Source organism: Myodes glareolus, chromosome 7 (assembly GCF_982192425.1).
Source record: "Myodes glareolus chromosome 7, mMyoGla1.1, whole genome shotgun sequence".
NCBI lineage: Eukaryota > Metazoa > Chordata > Mammalia > Rodentia > Cricetidae > Myodes > Myodes glareolus.
Window position 1 is genome coordinate 101,448,899 of NC_142032.1, and position 21,935 is coordinate 101,470,833.

The 21,935-nt window shown below is 38.4% G+C and overlaps 3 protein-coding genes across 3 annotated transcripts; 2 read left to right on the plus strand and 1 right to left on the minus strand.

Annotated features, from left to right (window-relative positions):
- The first annotated feature begins 234 nt into the window (after positions 1-234).
- On the plus strand, positions 235-1,194 carry Or51g1 (olfactory receptor family 51 subfamily G member 1). Its single transcript, XM_048429543.3, has one exon. The coding sequence runs from the start codon at positions 235-237 to the stop codon at positions 1,192-1,194; it is 960 nt and encodes a 319-aa protein (XP_048285500.1).
- Positions 1,195-9,149: 7,955 nt separating this feature from the next.
- On the plus strand, positions 9,150-10,088 carry Or51g2 (olfactory receptor family 51 subfamily G member 2). Its single transcript, XM_048429529.3, has one exon. It carries the CDS (start codon positions 9,150-9,152, stop codon positions 10,086-10,088), a length of 939 nt encoding a protein of 312 aa, XP_048285486.2.
- A 6,410-nt stretch (positions 10,089-16,498) lies between these two features.
- Positions 16,499-17,437, minus strand: Or51a7 (olfactory receptor family 51 subfamily A member 7). Its single transcript, XM_048429544.3, has one exon. The coding sequence runs from the start codon at positions 17,435-17,437 to the stop codon at positions 16,499-16,501; it is 939 nt and encodes a 312-aa protein (XP_048285501.3).
- Between the last annotated feature and the right edge of the window lie 4,498 nt (positions 17,438-21,935).

Sequence of the window (21,935 nt, forward strand, 5' to 3'; positions counted from 1 at the left end):
TTAGAGAGGTCAACACTGGAGGCTAAGTTTCATAGAATCTATAGACTATAGAGATCCACTATGATCCCCCACTCTGCCACTGTAGAAAGGGTATGACAGATGAAGTCCCCTGCCTGCACATTTGTTCTGACTCCCTAGCCCTGAACTTTTAGATGACAGGGGATTCAGTACTGTCACTCATTTATGTGGACTATATTTTATGCCTTAGGTTGGCGGATATAAGATTATAAAGCCATGGTCATCTTTTACAACAGCAGTCTCCAAAAGGCCACTTTCTTTCTGACAGGCTTTCAAGGTCTGGAAGAGCTCCATGGCTGGATCTCCATTCCCTTCTTCTCCATCTACTTGACAGTGATTTTAGGGAATCTTACCATTCTCCATGTCATTCGAACAGACGCCACCCTCCATGAGCCCATGTACTATTTCTTGGCCATGTTAGCCCTCACAGACTTGGGTCTCTGCCTCTCCACACTGCCCACCGTGCTGGGAATCTTCTGGTTTGATGCCAGAGAGATCGGCATCCCTGCCTGCTTTACTCAGCTCTTCTTCATTCACACCTTGTCTTTAGTGGAGTCGTCGGTTCTGCTCTCTATGTCCTTTGACCGTTACGTGGCAATCTGCAACCCACTGCGCTATTCTACCATCCTGACACCCAGAAGGATTGTGAAGATGGGACTAAGCTCAGTGCTGCGAAGTGCACTCCTCATTCTCCCGTTACCATTTCTACTTAAGCGCTTTCATTATTGCCGCTCTCATGTGCTCGCCCATGCCTACTGCCTGCATCTGGAGATCATGAAACTGGCCTGCTCCAGCATTATTGTCAATCATATCTACGGACTCTTTGTTGTGGCCTGCACTGTGGGTGTGGACTCCCTGCTCATCTTCCTCTCATATACCCTCATCCTCCATGCTGTACTAGGCAAAGCCTCCCGACAGGAGCGCCTCCGTGCCCTCAACACCTGCATCTCTCATATCTGTGCGGTGCTGCTATTCTACATCCCCATGATCGGCTTATCCCTTGTTCATCGTTTTGGTGAGCATCTTCCCCGCATTGTACACCTTCTGATGTCTTACGTGTATCTTTTAGTACCACCCCTCATGAACCCCATTGTCTACAGCATCAAGACCAAGCAAATACGCCAGCGTATTATCAAGAAGTTTGAGTTTGTAAAGTCACCTAGGTGTTTTCAGTAGAATTAGGTTAAATTGAAAAAAAAGTTTGGCCATATAGGGCACTTTTTTAAATAGGTTCACCTATGCTGTGGGAAAAAAATAGGTGTGCAATTGACAGTCTGTGTGGCATTGAGGGAGTTACCTACCTCTCTGTCTCTTTAGTTGTCACAATTGAAAGAGCATAAAAATAAATATCCCTTCCTTTCCCATGGGGATGCTGCAAAGGTTTAATGAGGCAATTCATGGAAATCTCTAGCAGAACTTGGCAAATATATATTTCTCCATGTTTACTGATGTTCATAATGTGAGAAAGTGCAAACGGACACGTGTTTCCTCCTTCAATCCCCTCTGTCTATGGAATTTAACTAGTGGTTCTTTTTAATTTACATTTTGATGCATTTTATTGACTTATTATCATGACAATTTTTATTCATTTGCACACATCTGAACCCATATCCACAGTAGTGAATTTTCGTGAGGATATCTCTTATATGCACAGGCACATGTGTGTGCATGCACACTCACACTGCTTTTGTTCTTATTGTTTCTATGTTTGCATGTTTTCTGTGTCTTGCTTATTTGTATTTGGTATGTATGTTGTTGCTGTCCAGTTTGTGTCAGTTTGTTTATTATCACCTTTGTCTAGATAAATAAGTAATAAACTATGGTATTTTATATTCTGACACAGAACAAAGTATCATCTTCACAAACTTCACTTAGAGTCATGAGAACTATAAAGGTTTGGTTCAACAATCTCTTTCTGTCCAGTGTCTTAATTCTAGAAGCAATAAAGGAAGCTATTGTAATGGAAACAAAAAGATGTAACATTTCATTATGAAGAGAAAATAAATAAAACTAGCAACAGTAAAAGAAGGTTTACTACATTTAAAACATGATCAGTTTTAGGTTCTCGCCCTCCACGTGTAGGGAAGACAACAGAATATAAAACTACGAAAGTAGTTATGTTTTCATGGTATGCATAAGCACATGTGGCAACATAAACAAATGCAGAGCCTACGCACTTAAAAAATATAGATTCCTATGAACACACATCCTGATGGATTTCACTCTTCATGTGGCCCAACTGTTTCTGGTCAATCATCATGTCATTACTGCGAATGCCTGGTGGAGTCAGCGTTTCTTTATTTATACTGACTGTTTCTTCAGTTCTCATGAAGGCCTAAGACCATCAAGTGATCACTTCCCACCATTTGAGATATATTGCATGCTCATAATTATCAGAATTCCATAGATAGGACAGCTTTGATTCAGAAGTTTGTATTAGTCCTCCCTGACCAATAAGCAAACACCTAGCCCTCTGCCTACAGCAGTTTCACATGAGCTTAGCTCTGACACAGCTGTCAACTCCAAAAACAGGTCTTACAGCACTGCTGCATGCGTGGTATGTTTGCTTCCCTTCTTCTCACTCCTTCGTTCTTACAGAGAGTGCCTGCATGGCAGTACCTAGGAGCTACTTCTTTTTCTTCCTTTTAATAATTCTGGAGCTAGAATAATTCTTTGTGCATATTATGGCCTCTGGCACTAATCTTCATGTCTAATCCTTCTACACTACTCTTGAGGTACATGGAGACTCTTACTCCTCAAATTAATTAATTTATTAGTATTTTTACCATGTCTTGTTTTGAATGGCTCTGACGTTTCAATCTTTTAGTGGAAGTTATTAATCTTAATTCTAACTAAAAGTATGCTTGTAATTTTTAAATGGTCATAATGTTCATGTAATAAAATGTCAAAAAACAATAATTTTATTGTAATTTTCTCAAATTATTTTTATTTGACAACATCTACAACCATGAAAGGAATTATTTCCTTTCCAATTATTACATAAGCCTTTTAGAGACAAGAAACAGTGAGATCAACTATTGTAATAAATATTACATATATCTAATAAAATAGTGCTTAGAACCATGCCAAAATCTGCCTTATTTAAAAAGCTGTACTTCTTATAACTGGCACTTTAGGTTTAATGAACTCTAGTTTCTCCACATCATACTCTATTTTTTACTTACAAAACTTCATGGAGACTTAAAGTTGACAGAATAGGCTTGTCTTTAATATAAATTATTCTCTATGTTCTTTCTGATTAAGATTGTTAAAAGTAAATCAAAGATTAATCACACCTCTTTTTTTTCTTTCTGTCTCTTTATCTCCATTTCTTTTTTCCCTCCCACTTTAAAATGTGGCATTCAAACTTAGACAAAATATTTCTAAGACTAATTTTATTATTCAAGAGCTCAGATTTAGAGTTGATAAAGTATTGTCCCAGGAAGTGAAGAATAAAATGTATTATTTTATTGTACATAAAATACTTTTGTTATAAAATGTGTTAAATATATAAAAAATAGTTATCAGAATTGAGGACAAATAAGTGTTGTAGGTTGGATCATTTCTAACTTACAAGAATTGATTATGGAACTATATTTAGACACAAGGTCATGAGATAAAACGAAGTCAATAACGTAGGGCCAACATCTGATAAATAATGTACTGCAAGAAGTGATTTTAACACTTAAAGAGAAGCCATGTTTGCATATACAAAGGGTGAAACATAAGGACTATTGTTTGAAGATGACCCATGCACACCCAGAAGGGAAGATCAAGCTGTATACACTCTATTCTTGGATGTTGATACCTTTCAGACTGTGGGGAAAGAACCTGCTGCTGTAAAGTTCCCTAATCTGCAGTCTTTAGTTATGTCATCCTTCAATTAATATAGCAGGCAATTGGGTTTGGAAGTAACTCCAGACTAAATGTGAAGATTGTGAAGATACTATTTTTTTTTGTAAAGAAAATCACAAAGATAAAGACACCCAAGCCTTTGTAATGATCTTTAATGTTGAGTTTTCTGATTCACTGTGCTAAGGGTGAGGCTCAGACATTTGCATGAGTGCAAGCATGAGAGGCAGTTCTAGTCTAGATCACCTGCAGGACTGTAATTTGAACACACATGGCTTCATAACACCCTCTTACAAACAGTGTGCTCAATCAAAAATCTAGTGGACTATATCATCAATGTTTCATGGGTTCTGCATCCATGATAGGCCTAGAAGACACAATCTACCAAAAAAAAAAAGACCTTTGCCTCTTAGAATCTTTCTATCCCTGTCTTCCACAATGTCTTCCAAGCCTTGGGTGTAGGGGTTACATTATAAGTTGGGGCTAGACACTTCACATTTACTTATTCTATGCATTTTTCTAGTTATAGATCTATGTAGCAGCCTCCAACTGCTTTAAAAGAAGCTCCTTTGTTAAGAGATGATAGCCATACTTACATGCAGGTATAAGGATATATTTAGAATAGAGTGAGAAGCTGTATTTATTTAGGAAAACAGCAGTAGTAGGTTCTTCTCTAGGGTCTCTGACCTCTCCATCCGTGGGTAGTTGGCTAGCTTTACAGTGCCAGGATGAGTATTGTGTACTGATTAGACTCATAGTCCAATTAGACAGCTATTGGTTAATCCCAGGATTTAAGTATCACTATTGAACCATTGTGAGGATCTTCTGGGGTGATCATTGTTTATAAACTTTGTTTATAAAGCTTTATAAACTTTACTGCTGGGCAAGACCGCTGATTACTTTTTTCCTTTGACAACTTACACAGCATCTTCTTATACATAAGAGCTAGCCCTCAAGGAAGAGTCTTCCAGGTCAATGCAAGTTCAATTCCTCCAAGTTATGTCCAACATTTGTGGTGTCTTCAGCAACAGGGACTTACAGTCACATGCTAGGATGCAATATTGTTTGGGATTCCTTGGAACCCTATAGTCACTACTAAAGGGAGACTTCCCTTTTTTGGCACTGAGTATCTGTCAGTTTATGCTCTTGGGTGGGACATTATCACCTGTGTGGAGTAACTCCATTTTATATGTATAATGTGATTTTAAACAAGCTTATAAAATAATGTTTCTTCCTTTCCAAAGACCCTTGGTGTTATTTATCCCTCCTTCCTCACTCTCCTTCTCTGTTACTCTTTACCACTCTTCAGTTAAGTCCCTCTCCTATTTTGCCCATTTATAGCAAAACTTTTCTTTATAAATAGCATGTGTGTTCATCTATCCTTAGCACACACCATGTCTAATGTATTTAAATTGAACTGTGCTCTATCATAAATAAAATATTACCAGCAGCACCTACTCTGCTTTGCTGGAGTAGTGGAGTATGTGTAAAGCTTCTCCATATCCTGTAGGGCTGGGTTCAAGTGCCTGGGACACACTGAGATGCTTACCTCACAAGAGCCCCCAACTCCCTTTCTTTTCCCTTCCAGAGTCTGAGATAATGAGGCCCAAGAGTCCAGTCTCAGTAGGGAGCTGATTAAAAGCAATTGAAAACGTCTCAATGGCACCTCAGTTACTAAAAGTTGGAGATTTCTGTATCTCCAGTCTCTCTCTAAGCTCATGGCTCCTAGCTTCAGCTTCCTTCTTCCTTGGTGTGAACTGTGCAGCCTCTGGACTGAACCTTGGTATTGTGATGATTCAGTTCAGTAGACAGGTGTTTAGCGTTCAGCTGTGGCACCAAGAGACCCTGGAAGATTCACTCTGGCCTTGATTTTGACCACAAAACACTGGCAAGGATGTCTCCTGAATATGACAGCTGCAGCAACCAGTCTTCCTGACTGTGTGGAATCCCAGGTCTGATATCAAAGCATTCTCAGAAAGCAAATAACAGCTTTCTCCATTCCTCCAGCTTCCTGCTCAGGAAGTTGCCTTTTATATGGTACTAGCAGAAATAGTGATGAGAAAGGAGAGACAAGTTGAGACAGTAAAACTGAGATGAGATGGACTAGCTTTTCTGAGTTCAGCATCTACCACTTCATCTACAAACAAAGTTAATGCACCTGAAGGAATTGTCTAAGAAAGAAAAGTACAGGTGTCCAGGAAGCTGACTGGCCTCCTGGAAGAAAATCTTTCCTGTGACATGAAATAACTGCTCTCTGAGCGACTACAGAGTAGCAATAATAGACATCATCAAAGTTGCTAAATTTCATTCAGAAAGAGATTGCCAAGCAGAAAAACTGCAAGTCATAGGTTAAATCTATTCCCACTCCCAACCTTGCCTATAGCAACTGTTCTGGTAATGATGGAGAACAATAAACCCTCCCTCCGCTGGGAAGTGTATACTCTGACAGTCGTTCCTTGAGCTCTTAAGAGTTATTTTACTAAGTCTCAATCCCTACCAAACCCCAAGTCAGCCAAAAGATGTTCACTCTGAAGTTAATGTATTTTGGCTTCATTTTCTGGATTTTATTTTATTTCTACTCCCCCTGCTCCAACCTACCCTCATCATTTTTGCTGATTTTTATTCAGTGATACCCACTTACAATTAAAAGAGCAATTTCTAATTGCGAAGTGTATCTAGCTTCAGCTGGTAACAAATAGAAGGGAGGAATGGGAAAGTTTTGATGTAACTCTATGTCCTCTGTTATTTAGCCTCTAGTCATTCCAGGCTGCTAAACATCTACCTGGAAATGTTCACTGATCTAGTTTTTCTTTTCAGCTTTCACTATGAACATTTTAGTTCTAGAGATTTGAGTTTCATTGCTTTTCTGGGCAGATATGTGATGTAGGGTTTGATATGATCATAATACGTTATATACATGTATGTGATTTTCCAAAAATTAATGACTTAAGAATTCTAACTGGATAAAACTTGCAACTAAGAAAAAAAACCAAACAATGTATTTTTTGATGTTAAAATAGAACAGAATGACGAAGAAAGAAATCCCTGGTGAATATCTAATTTTTGCCAAGAACAGTCTACAAATAATCTCCATGGAATCTTAGAAAGTTTTGTAAGTTGTCTTAATTTGAAAAAGTAGAAATAGGCTGCAAGGTTTTAGTTCAAACCATACTCCTCCTCCAGCTCCAAACTGCCGTGTCCACATCCTTCTCCCAGTCACTTGGTTTTTTTTTTTTCTATCATAGTCCATCGAGTTTAATCAATGCTGTCTTTGTATACATGGATGTAGAGCCAGCCATCTGTTGGAGAATGGGCCACCTAACAGGAGCCATTTTCCTGGAGAAAACTCACTCTCCCTACCTCAACAGTCCTCACCTGATGAGCTTTGGGTGTCAAAGGTTTGCTGTCGATGACAAGGAAGCTTCTATTGCAACTCTTTTGAGTTCACTTTGATAAATAACATGAGCTAATTATGGAGCAGGAAAGTCTAGAGAACTCAGCACAGGGTCCCAAAGCTGATACATCTGGTATCAATTTCTTAAATTTTTTTAAAGAACCAGTATTTGTAAAGGTCTGTTAGACCCTTTGCTCCATGCTAACTGCTGTTGTTTGTCTCCAACTTGTCATTCTGTAACGGAAAGCATGACAGCTATTCAGAACTCACACTCAAAAGAAAGTGTTGCTCCATCCCATTTTTCTCTATAATCCCAGAAACAGTTGTAACTTTCTCTAAGTTACTAATCATTAACTAAAAAAGTTAACTTTCAATCAGAAAGGAAAATATATTGATCACCTGTCATATTTCACAGAGGTGATTAAAGCAAAGCCCCACTCTGCCTAAGCTTATATTTTATCGACATTAGGAATGGGGTATCGCTACAGTAAAAGTCAAGGAACCAACTGGAAATAGACCTGTGCTCAGTGACTGAACTCCTATATGGTTATTTTTCTGTCTACCAGCATCATTGGATTTTATTCTATAGACTTTAAACACTCAGTGTGCAAGATGGGATAAAGTCATATCTTAAACCTAGGTCCACATCACTCAAATTCCTGAATTTATAGTTTATCCAGCTGCTGACTGAGTGAAGGACTCTGGTTTCACACTGTAGAAGTCAGGCATAGTCTGGCAAACCCTGCCACACACCCTCCAGGTCTATCTAGAGTTCTGTGAATTGAGCAGGATTTATGAGCTAGAGCTGGTGAGACTTCCATGTTAGCAAGAGCAGAGAGCAGAAACAAGTGAAGGACTGTATGTACCATAACCTCTATGCTGAAACTGCAACAGAGAAGAGACAGGAAATAAAACCATCAAAATACAGGAAAGAAAGCATAGTAATGTAAGTGAAGGAAACAGAAGATCAGAGAAAAGGGGGAACCTTAGTAAAAGACCTGACAGGAAAGATGTGTGAGGTGCGTTCAGAGGGTGCAGGCTCAACAGAAGTGTGGGAAAGGAAACTTACCACTTACTCTGGAAAAGCAAAGACGTTCCTAGAACCAAGGAGGTGGGCACTGTAACCCCCCCCCCCAAATATCCATGGTCTTCATTGTAAAATACCACAACACTAAGGGAAGGAACTGACTTTTCTCTGCTTCATAATCCTTTCCCCAAGGCGCTTCCAGTTCCCCACACATAAGAAAAATTCCACAGGCACAGCGGCACAGTCCTAACAGCCAGATACTCAAGATCTCAAGGCAGGAGGATTGCCTCAGCTCAAGAGACAAGACCAGCTAGTCTGGGACATAACAATGTTATAATTCAAAAAGTAAAACTCCGTGGTTTAAGAGGGCAGATCTGAAAGCCAGAGCAGAGTGAGAGAAAGGGAGAGGAGCTTCATCAACACAAAAGGTCTCTACTCCAGCTCTTAGGAGTTGCACAGGCTAATAAAGTCTCACTACTGCGTCTTTGTTACTCATCGAAACTGTGAGGCTGCAAACTATTTTCTTCAAATAGATGTTGATAAACTGAGGAGGGTGGCTCATGCCCATAATTTCAGCGCTGGAGTGGTGGGGCAGGAAGATGAGGAGTTGAATGTCATCATCAGCTATACAGCGTGTTTGAGGCCAGCCTGGTACACATGAGACCCTGTCTTAATCAAAAGAGGAAACCAGAAAGACTGAAATAATCTCTTGAGTGAGCTATACAGTCCTAGAATTATTTGGTTCTAATCTTTTTAGTTCTGAATTTCGATTTTGCCAGTTTCAATCCATCACTAACGTTTCTACAATTCATTTCAGAATTTTGGAAAGATTCCAACTGACCCATTTCTCCATTTGCAATGACGCCAGGACCCCTAGAAAATGGCAGCATGTCCTCTACCTTCTTGCTGAGTGGCATCCCCGGGCTGGAACACATGCACATCTGGATCTCCCTCCCACTCTGCCTCCTGTATCTAGTTTCCATCCTGGGCAACTGCACAATTCTCTTTATCATCAAGACAGAGCCCTCCCTCCACGAGCCTATGTACCTCTTCCTGTCCATGCTGGCTCTGACTGACCTGGGTCTGTCTCTCTGCACCCTTCCTACAGTGCTCGGCATCTTTTGGGTGGGGGCACGAGACATTAGTCATGATGCTTGCTTTACCCAGCTCTTTTTCATCCACTGCTTGTCTTTCTTGGAATCCTCTGTGCTTCTCTCTATGGCCTTTGATCGCTTTGTGGCCATCTGTCGCCCTTTGCACTATGCTTCCATTCTCACGCACACGGTGATTGGCCGAATAGGCCTGGCCTCTCTGGGCCGCAGCGTTGCACTCATTTTCCCATTGCCCTTTATGCTCAAGCGGTTTCCTTATTGTGGCTCCCTAGTCCTCTCACATTCCTACTGTCTCCACCAAGAGGTGATGAAGTTGGCCTGTGCCGACATCAAGGCCAACAGCATCTACGGCATGTTCGTCATTGTTTCTACAGTGGGGGTGGACTCCCTGCTCATCCTTTTCTCCTATGCACTCATCCTGCGCACAGTGTTGTCCATTGCCTCCCGGGCTGAGAGACTCAAAGCTCTCAACACATGTGTTTCTCACATCTGTGCTGTACTTCTGTTCTACACTCCCATGATTGGCTTGTCTGTAATCCACCGCTTTGGAAAGCAGGCACCCCATCTGGTGCAAGTGGTCATGGGCTTTGTGTATCTTCTCTTCCCTCCTGTGATGAACCCCATTGTTTACAGTGTCAAGACCAAACAGATCCGGGATAGGGTAACTCATGCCTTTTGTAACTAGATCAGTTCATAATTTGCTCTTTCTGCCAAGGCTTGAAATAGAGAAGATAAATTTTTGTTTAATCAAGAAATATAGAAGACTGAATAAATCACATCTCTCACAAAATTATCTTTTTATAGGTGGATGTTGATTAGTATAATATTGTGTGGTAAATCATATTGCCCCATTATGTCAGCAGAAGTATGGCTAATCCTACTTTCCACACAAGAAATGGAAATTCTTAACATTAAGAGGTGGAAGCTACTATTCTCTCCCCCTATTCATTCATTTATACCTTTATTTGTAAACGTTCTGCTTGGAGCCTTCTTGTGGAACCCAGACACCACACTGAGACCAAGTCCCATGGGCTGATCACATGTAGATGTTCCATCTACAAAGCTCATATAAGAGCGTTAGTTAAATCAGTGTCAACACCAGTGAGTGGAAATAATTCAGACTATCCCAGCCCTTACCTGTCTCGCCTTTCCAGTGGGCGATCAGTGACAGAATCAGTTCTACTGTGAACCCATGTTAGTAAAGAAAAGAATTTTAAGAATAAGAATTAAATTTTGGATCAGTTTTTAATTTTGTTGCTCAAAGTAAAGTGTGATTGATTAGCAACAGAAATGAGACATGATCTTCAATCAGATGATATTTCAGGAAAGAGAGGATAAAGAAATCTTTGTTTGGAGTGACAGCAGTCAGCCTTAGAAAACATGTGGGACATGGATCATTGACGATTGCAGAGGGAGGGGCTAATGTCTCCCACGCTGCTGGAACAGCATGTCCAAAGCTGAGTAGAGATGAACAAGAAACAGTGTATCCAGAAAATTAACTGGATTGATTTTTATTTTTAATTTTTATTTATTTACCTGAGAATTAGTGAAAGTGTAAATGTGCACACATACACACTCATTCCTATGTATACAAAGGATATCAGGTCCCTCAGAGCTGACATTTAGGGTGTTTACGGGATGTCCATCTTGTTAGGTGGTGAGATCCAAATTCAAGTTCTCATAATTAAGTAGTTAAGTGCTGTTTACCACTGAATCATTTCTCCAGGCATTTTTGTTAACGTTGTTGCTGCTGTTGCTGTTCCCTTGTATAGCTAGGAAGATTGAGGACAAGGGTAGAGAAGTGGAAAGTGGCCAATCATAGATAACATCATAAAAGTTATAAATAAATGCACCAATTAAAGTGTTTCTTACACCCTCTCATATGTGCATCATGATTATACCAAAACATTGCTAGATATTAAAAGTAACTTTCTGAGAAATACATATTAATGGAACCCTTGACTGGAGTTATTTTTGGAGGAAATGGGCCTGAATAAGATGCTATGGAGGGGATTTTGGAGCACAGAGGGAGTACAGGCACGGCATGCCCCTGCACAGTAGTCCATAGCACAGATTTCAAACAAAGACTGGCTAAACAGAAAGTGGAACCACATCTCACTCATGATTGGTCCCTTTCAAGGCCAAGAGCACCTACTGTTTCCCTCACGCTTGTCACCACACCCGCACCATTCACCACCAGGGCCTCATCTTTTCTAGCATGAGAAAACCACTCTACAACGGTGCCTATGGCTGTACTTTAAGCATCATCATGTGTGGAACTTAAGACCATCAGTGCATAGAAAACTATGAGATGGAACATTCAAAGTGGTTTAGATCATAGGTGTCTGTAAACACACAAACTTCACAGAAACGGGAAGCCTGAGATTTCTGAGGTTTGTGTGTAATTCTAACATTGAACTCCATATTTGTGGTGTGGGCTTGTAATTCCAGTACCATGAGGACACCGAGAGTCCTGGCCTCTGATACCTTTTAATGAATTAAAGAGTCACACGGATAAGTTGCAGTCATGTTTAGAAGGCTTTAGCTTCTACTTAACTTGGGTAAATTGTAGTAGCATATTTGACAAAATTGTGTTGAGATGGTTTGAGTTCAATTTTCTGTTAAAACATAGCTAACAATTTTCATCTTGCAAAACTGTTTTCCATAAATTACAGGACAAATTTCTAAAATTTAGATCTTAAGAGTTCTTAAGATCTAAACATAGAGAAGATAATGCATGCTAGTTTAATTTAGCTATTTCACAATGTATATACTATTTAAAACAATAATATACTAAATATATATAATTTTTTCCTTAGAAAAATAAGAGAAAAAAGAATCAGGGCACACTGAGACTGCTAAGTTTGAAACTTAAAGAAAAGAAAGTTTCAAAGGAAATTCTTAGCCGATTTCTTTGACTTGCAACAAACTTCAGTTTCTTTTATTTATTAGATAAACACAAACTATGGAAGCATAAAATCAAACATAGCATAGAAAATGTGTGATAAACAAGACAGGCCAGAAATGACCCTGAGAAAAAGGGCCAGAGTTGAACTTCCAGAGTGACATTTGTAAATGAGTGGATCTGGCACTTTTTTCCTTTAGAATGCCCTCTAGCTTGAGTCTTGTACATAATGTTGATATGATCCAGGTAAGATGGAAAAGAAGTGATATTCTAAATAAAGTAAGAATTCCCTTTTTTTAAAAAAAAAAAAGGCCAAAATGCAACAAATGGTACTATTGTAATTTTTGTTAAGAACTATCCAAGGCTGGACTTCTAACTCGCTGGCAGTCCCTCCTTAGTTCTTGGGAGGCCCTAGGTGATTCCTAATACTACAAAAGACAAAATAAGGAAAAGTGGTAAAATGAGATGGGGAGGACATATTGAGCTACGGCCAGGAACTCATGGATCAGCACTTGAAGGAGTATAGGTTTGGTATACATTGAGTGGCTACTCCTACCAACCAGTTTCCCTGGATTTAGGAACAGAACAGTGGACAGAGCAGACAAAACTCTGCCCTTGTGAACTTCTCGTAGCGTTAGGCCATCAGCAAATATGAAAATGAAGAAAAAGCATACTATGGTAGAGACAGAAAATCTTATATGGAAAAGAAGGGTAAGACTGGCCCTGGAAGGTTGCAGTTTTATAAGGGCCAAGGAAAGTTTCACTGAGAAGGAAATATTTCAAGGATATGTGGCATGTGGCATGAGGCTATTGATGAAGGGGAGAGGGTTTCAGATGGCAAGAAGACTATGTGGCAAATCTGAAGTTCGAATGGGTTTGTGTCAAGAATACCACTGTATATAGCACCATTAGGAGGAAGAGCATAGCAGGAAAGGAAGAGAGATGCTGTTTCCTTATGATGCAAATAAGTCATGGACACATTTTGAATTTCAATCACAATGAGTTGGGAAATCACTGAAAACTGCTGTCATGAATATGATACATAAAGAATAACCTTTGGGAGGAAACGGGAGGTTATTGTAACAATCCGGGAAATAGAGGGTTCTGGTTGGGAGCAAAGGGTAAAATAGCAGCATAGGTAAATGATTATGTCTTCCAGGTAAACATGATGAATTTAGTTGAAAAGTTGACATTAAGAATTTTCACATCATTATGGAGGAATATTGTTCTTTATTAAGCCATGTACAAGGATCTCTATGGTTCCTAGAAGGAAAACTGAAGGTGAAGGAAGCAGAGAGGATAGAAGGAGTGGAGCATATCCTAAGCCCCTACATTATTCCTTTAACTCAACATGGAATTCATTCCTAGTTTGTATATAGCTAACTGGTTTGTAATAAGCATGACTTGGAAAATATATCTAAGCAATTGGAAGAAGTCATTCTCACCTGTCTGGGAGCAATGGGAGGGCCTATTCAGCTTGTGACAGTACGTGCAGGCAAAAACATGTTGTGTGAAGGTGTGGTGCCTTAAGTCCTGCCTGTGGCTCAGAATCACCTTGACAGCCCCTATTCGGTTCAGCTTCCAAACCAGACCTGCCATAGACGCATGACTGGGCGGACGGGCAGTGCTCTACCCTGACAGAAGCGTGTGGACTGTCTTAAGGGAGGAGGCTGAAGTCTCTCCTGTTCATACGCCATCACTCTTTCATTTCTTTCATAAGCTTTGGATTCACATAGAAGATGAAAGTGTTTTATGGTATTCCTGGGTGGTTTATAGACAATTTCTGGCAGTTTCTGAAATCGCAGTTATTTCTGTAACAGTATTAAGATGATTTGGATTTATTTAAAGTTTCTTTTGCAATCAGTCACACTCACACTCAGGGTTTTTCCAAATGATATAGGACATGTACTATTGCAATAGATTAAACACATGTGTAATATTTGATCTTTCTTCCATCTTTCTTCTACTGAATTGGAAAATTAATGCACTATGTTAAAAAATGTTTAATAGCCCCCTTTCAATAAATTGTCTTAGTTTCATTTTATTGTCCCTTCTTTCTGAAAGGTGTCATGTGTGTTAATATGAATTTATTGCCATTATCATGATTTTCAAAAATTCACTAATCCATTTTTAGTGTAAGTTTTAATCATTCCCATGATTCCCTTTTACAGAATGAAAGAAAGAAAAATAAGCCAAGGAAAAACACTTATAGTAAGCAGAAAAACACACTCTCCAATGTTTTCAGCACTCTAGCTCCTGAATTGTGAGTATGCTGATGCTCTGCAGATATAATTACAGCTACAGCTATTGAGAGTAGGATATTATTTTGATGAGCACAAATTCTTAGAATGTTTTCTGACAGTGACCAGTGTTGAAAACATGGCTATGGACTGTTTTGAGTGCATGTTGAGATGAGATGTTGTTTGTTTCAAGGAGGGAGGGAAGATCTGTGAGCCCTAAAATGCAGGTGATTTCTAGAAGCTGAGAAGGGTGAGGAAAGATACTATTTTCAGGGAGCTCAGAAAGAAATATGGGCTTGCTAATTTTTGATTTTAACCTTATTAGACTCATGTGAGTATTTTGAACTAAGAGACTAAAGGATGAAAGCATGTCTATTGTATTTGACCATTTAATGTATGATGTCTTGTTATGAAGTAAGAGAAAACAAATATAACATGGCAGAGTTTACTACAAGAAGAGGCTAAGGAGCAAATTAACTAGCAGTGAGGGGCATTTATGCTGCTGTGCAGAAGAGCAAGGCAGACAGTGTTAGCATAGAGAAGAGAAAAACATCCGTAAATGATAGAAATGACTGTGTGGATACAAGCCGTTGCGGTACAAATTACTGAGAACTATTTTAAGATTTAAAATGAAGACTAATTGAGTATGAACTAAGAACATAGCAATAGGCATCAATGAGTGAAGAAGCACATTAGAGATGCCCCTCAGTAAAGGAGGGTCTTCATAGTTTGAAGACTGAACCGTGTATACAAGCTTACATCCACATCTACACAAAAGTGTTGTTGTTGTCTTCCAAAAGGGACCCAAGCTAATTTTCATTAGTAACTGGTAAGCAGCACCCCAGCCTCATGTTTCAAGATTTCTCTCAGATACTATATTTAATATTCAGTCACCCAAGACAAATTCTCAAAAGAATTTAGACCCATCATCTAAACTTCTAGCATCTTTGAAAGTTTGTGTGAGTTCATAGCAAAATTGTGGCCTCAGCACCCTAGATAGAATTTCATGACAATCTTAACATCTAGCTTTCCTTCCAACTGAACTTTCAAGTACAGAATCAACCTTTTAATCATTCCTTAAAATAGTTCTTATTTCATGAAAAACATTAATAAATAAATTTTGATGAAGGTGTGTATTGGTACCAAATTCTGTGGGCTGTAGAAATCTTATTTTTAAGAACTACATTTATTTTGAGAAAGGCACACATACTCTGACATAAAAGACTAAACAGTAACACCACAGGGTTAAAAATGATTTCTTAGGCACTTTCTGGAATGTGTCAATTTTATATAAGTTACATGTTTATTTTATAACAACCAAAATGAGAACAAACTAACAGCAGCAAAAACTACATCCTTCTGCTCTCTCTACCATTCTGGAACTAACACGTCACAGCAGGCAAAGTGTTAATCTCCTTGTCTCTCCCAGATTCAGTTTATCTTGAACATGGTTCAGACATGTTGCTGTCCTTCAGCCCAAAAGACTTTCAGATGTATTTAGGTTCAACTCTTTTTAGATACTCCTAAACTCCTATCTATTATTTCACCCAAAACTCTCTCAATGTTTGCCAAATTAGTACCATGTGTTCTGCTAATTTGCTTTCCTTTATGGTACAAATATTATGCACTACAGAAATATTTTATAAATATTAATTGAACTATAACATGTCTACTAAAATCTTAAAAATTCTTTAAAGACTGATTTAACAGTTCAATCACATAAAAGTTTCTATTTAAACTCCTTTTCAAATGTTAGTTAAGCCTCTCTAAATCATGCCGTATCTCTCCATGGTTTCCTCTACCCTTATTCAGAATGTTCACAACTCCACATTCTATGCTTCACAGAACTTTGGTGTCCTGCTTGAATCCCTAACTAGATTATAACCACTATGACACTGAGTACCAGTAAGTACCCACTGGCAGATAATCTATTACTTATATCATCAAGTCCTATCTCATACATAAGTTAACCATCTTTCCCAAGACCTTCTCCCTGATTTGCCGAGTCTTTATGCAGTACACAATGGGGTTCATCAGGGGTGGCACCAACAAGAACATATCTGCAATAAGGATTACAACTAGGGGGCTTTTGTGCTTGGCAAAGCGATGGATGGCAGCCAGGGTGATGATGGGCACATAGAAGATAAGCACAGCACAGATGTGGGAGACGCAGGTATTTAGGGCCTTGAGTCTTTCTGCCAGAGAGGCAATGCTGAGGACTGTCTTTAAGATCAGCAGGTAAGATACAACAATCAAGGCAAAGTCCAGCATGGTACAGAGAGCCACAAAGAAGCCATAGATGAAATTGACCTTGTTATCAGTGCAGGCCAGTTTCATGACATCCTGATGAAGGCAGTATGAATGAGAGAGGAGATTCTTCTGACAGTATTTCAATCTCCTTAGAGTGAAAGGAAACGGAAGCACTAAAGCTGTGCTCCTGAAGGCTAGCATTAGTCCCATCTTAGCAACTCTGCTGCCGGTGAGGATAGAACTGTATCTTAAGGGATTGTGTATGGCAAGAAAGCGGTCCAAAGACATAATTAGAAGCACAGAGGATTCCATGACAGTGAACCCATGGATAAAGAACTCTTGAGCAAAGCAGGCATTGGGTGAGATTCCCATAGCATTGAGAAAGAAGATCCTAAACATGGTAGGAAGGGAAGAGAAGGACAAGCCCATATCAGAGACAGCCAACATGGTAAGGAAATAATACATGGGCTCATGAAGGGAGGGCTCTGTCTTGATGACAAAAACGATAATGCAGTTACCCGTGATGGCAATGAGGTACATGAGGAAGATGGGGATGGAGATCCATGTATGAGCATATTCCAGTCCTGGGATCCCAATTAGAAGAAAATGCTTGACTTCGGAGTTGTTAAGAACAGACATGTGGATGTGGAGGACTAGAAGCTTATTAACTATATCTGAAACCATGTGAGAAAAAAAGCAATCATTCTTTTAGGTGATATTCAGTTTTACAGAAATGAGTTCTATACGTTGCATTAAAGCATATGTGTATTTAGCATAAGCAGCTAGAGCATTCTTCCAAAGTTACTATAAGTCCTTCCTGCTTATATCCTCCAATGCAACAAAATCACAACTTTTCTAAATTGCTAACAATTCAACTGTTTTGTTATATCAGTTTAAAAAATTTTCAGAATCCTTTGCACTGCTTTCCGCACACAATCTTAAATAACTTCCATGTTAGCTTTACAACAAATCCCTGAATTTCACAGAAGAAAGTCTGAAACAATAGTCTACTAAAATGCTCATTGATCACTGAAAATAGCTTGGAAAGCAATAACTTCTAGAAAGCAAGTTTAAGTAATTAATGTCTTACTCTTAAGAGGTAAGTTTTCATTATGCACATAATATACATGAATAAATACATTAGGAATTTTATAAGAATGAAAATAAGAAAGTGGTTCAAGCATAATTGCCACAACTTTAATTGGTATTAATTTATTTATTCTATCTGACTGATCTGAGCCTCATTTTATATCAGTAAATTTTATCTAATCTATGTATATTTTTATGTTATAGATATTTGTGAAGAATCAAAGACACATCTAAATTTATAACATTTTACAACTATTTTTAAATATTAACATTGTTTACACACTGGTTTCATATATATATAATTATAAAACAGTGAGGAAGAACCAAGGAAAGGCCAGAGCAACAAGGACATGTTAATTAACCTTCATTTAATAAATTCTTATACTTCAGGACTGCTATAAAATAATTTTACAGCCCCCCAAACACTAGATTAAGAGGCGTTGGTATCTGGGACTGTGAGAACAAATGAGATCATCAAAGATGGGAAAAATGCACAAAATACAAATTTGAATCTCACAGAACCTTAGGAGTTGCAAGATTTTTGAGAGTATCCTGCATTAGAAACAGAGAGTTGGAAGAAGATTAGTTTAATGGATGTTGGAGGTTCCCAGAAAGATGAAGGATGATACATAATCAAGCATTTCCCAGAGCACTTAGAAAGTCTATAGTTTCATTAAGAAATAAGAGCTCAGATGAGTTGCATGAATATCTGGACATAAAGCTCAGTCAGTCAACTTATTTCTATAAATCTAAGACACCCAATGTATTATCCTGTACCTTGAATGTTGTACATAAGAATTTCTTCTCAGAGGTATCACAGCAGTGTTATGTGGTCTCTAACACAATGCAGATAATCAGCAATAGCACTTATTTTCACAAACATTTCAAGAAAAAAATGACTGGCCTTTCTTTATGACATTACATATTTGACTGTGCAGATGCTGCTGTTTTCATTGACCATAAGGGTTACTTTTATTTAAATTTTATCAAGTAAATGAGATATTATGAGTGTCAGAATATTGCTAAATATTCTGGTAATTAACCTTGCTACTTGACCATCATACCATCTAACACACACACACACACACACACACACATGCATACATGCACACCAATACACACAAACACATATGCACACATGTATAAACTTACAAATCACACAATACACTTATTCACATAAATATTCCCACACAGACATAGGCCAAAGTTGCTTCCTCTTACTTCCATAATTATTTATTCAGATATAAGGTGTTAAACAGAGTCTTAATTTTTAGTTTTCAATGGAATAATTGACTTCTTGTCCTTACCAGAACTAGAAGCTCCCTTCTCTGAAAGGCGAGAGCGAGAGCCTCTGCTTTGTCCTTGGCCTTATCTAGATCAGTCTCTCCTGTTTGTTCTGGAGTACAGACCACTGGGAGAACAGGAAAGTCCTGGGGGAACCTGTCAGTGCACTTATGAAGAACATGGTGGGTTGCAGGTTAACTCCTTGGTTTCCGGGTCTCAGGAGGAACTAAGGACAGGTTAACAACTGGATGGTTACATATGTGAAAGTTAAGCAGTGAGAATTAAAATGACATTCACATAGGTCTGGAAATATAATTAAAATAGTGAACTTCGTTTAATCAAATATTCTAACTCTAATTCCAAGCCAGACAACTGGACTTTCCTTCAGAATGGTTCCATCATTCAAAAAATAAGAAGTGATACACAAGGATCAAATACTGCAACCACTTTACAAGCACGCAATGATTTTCCGATAATTCACAGAGCTGTTGGCAAACAGCAAGGCACACCTAATTAGCTATCTCTCCCCAGACATCTCAGAATTACATCCCTCTTATACTGCTTACTATATTTCTTATAGTCTATTTGATGGGCACTTTGGGCTTCCGCCATAGTTTCCTAATGCTTTGATCAAGACTGTAAGAGTTTATGCTGAGTAAAGAAAAGTCACTGAGAACTATGAGGCAGCACGAAGACGATGGTAATGTTTATATATAAATTAAAAGGACAAAGAGAGAAAATTGCTGTAGGCAGCCATCATAGCAAATTTCAGTAATCATGTTGGAATATTTGTTTTCTAAGTATATTAATAATATATAATAATGAGCTTCATTATGACATTTCATCCATGTATATAATGTACTTTTAGCCTAGTCACCCGCACTTGATACTTCCTTTTGAGACCTTTTATTCCCACTAATCTCCTTTCTCTTCTCAACACTTCTACCTTCATATCGTTTTATTTTAAACAGCCCAATGGCCTGAATTAAAGTTGCTCACAGGAGCAAGGGTGAGGATTTATTTAAAGGCATATGGGTAACTTGCAAGTGGTTATATCTTTGAACAAAATATCTGTTCTTTCCCCAGTGCCTGCCACCTGTCTACAGATCTCAAAGATGAATGGGGTCTCCTGAGCCCATCGTCTCTAGAAATGCTTAATTGCCTATAAACATTTAAGTTTGGGCTATTTCTTTTTAAATATTCATTAAAATTTTATTATAAATAATTTACCAATAAAAATCATACATGAAAATTAACCAGATCCAAACTCTACCGATTTCAATGAACTTGTTAGAACATTCTGAAGGGGATCATGATCTCAGATTTTATACTTCACTATCAAAGATATTTTATGCGCTTATCCACCACCTAAAAAATGAAAAATCCATGACAGAACTAAACCCAGGAAAATAATTAGATCTATAGCTTCTTCTATAGCTTATGTGTTTATTCATTACTATTCAAAAATTAGGTGCTCCCTTGTCACTTAATATTTATCCTTTCTTGTTCTCCTTTCTTTATGTCATAGTGCACCTACATGTGCATTTGCTTAAATGTATACTACATATCTCTTTCTCTCTCTATCACACACACACACACACACACACACACACACACACACTATAGAGCAGGATTCATATATGAGGAAGAATATGAGGTTTTCTTCTTTCTGAGACTGTGTGACCTCACTTAATACAGATCCTAAGTTCATAGTTTTCCTATAAATTATGTGGCTTCATCTTTCTTCAGAGTTGAGTAATATTCTATTTTATATATGTACCACATATTCTTTTTATTTATTTTTTTTAATGTGAAAACATTGGCTGAACCACACCCTCATCCATGTTTTGGTGATTTTCTTGTAAATTTCAAAGTAACTGCTGCATAATCATAATACATATCGATTTGCTGATATCTTGAAATACAATTATATGACCACTATTTTAAATAAGTTTGGTTTTATAGCCTGTTTTTGAGCATGTTGGTATTACTGATAAGATGCATCATTTGTCATTTTTACTCTCCTGTCTTTTGTTGTTTTGTCATTTCATTCAATCTCTCTCCCTCCCTCCCTCTGGACTGGGTCTCACTCTGCACCCAAGTTGGCCTTGTACTCATGACCTCCCTGCATTGGTTGCTGAGTGTAGGGATTATAGGTGTGTGCTTACTTCAGCTGCCTCTTTTATGCTCCTTCAATATTTCATATTTTTTTCTTTTTATTGATTTTATTGAGCTATATACTTTTCTTTTCTCTCCTCCCTTCCTTTCTCCTCCCCTTCAACCCTCTCCCATGGGACCCATGCTCCCAATTTACTCAGCAGGTCTTGTCTTTTTCTACTTCCCATGTAGATTAGATCTATGTATGTCTCTCTTAGGGTCCTCATTGTTGTCTAGGTTCTCTGGGATTGTGATTTGTAGGCTGGTTTTCTTTATTTTATGTCTAAAAAGCACTTTTAAATAAGAATATATGATATTTGTCTTTCTGAGTCTGGATTACCTCACTCAATATGATGTTTTCTAGCTCCATCCATTTGCCTGCATATTTCAAGATGTTGCTATTTTTTCTGCTGTGTAGTACTCCATTGTGTAAATGTACCACATTTCCTTATCCATTTAGGGACATTAGGTTGTTTCCAGTTTCTGGTATGACAAACAATGCTGCTATGAACATAGTTGAGCATGTCCTTATGTGAACCACATTTTCATTACTCATTCACCATATGATGAACAACAAAGTTGGCTCCATGCTACATCCACGGCTGCC

What these genes read in the sequence shown, in the direction of transcription:
- Or51g1 (XM_048429543.3), top strand. Translation starts at nt 235, where the DNA reads ATGGTCATCTTTTACAACAGCAGTCTCCAAAAGGCCACTTTCTTTCTG.
- Or51a7 (XM_048429544.3), bottom strand. Translation starts at nt 17,437, where the DNA reads ATGTCTGTTCTTAACAACTCCGAAGTCAAGCATTTTCTTCTAATTGGG.
- Or51g2 (XM_048429529.3), top strand. Translation starts at nt 9,150, where the DNA reads ATGACGCCAGGACCCCTAGAAAATGGCAGCATGTCCTCTACCTTCTTG.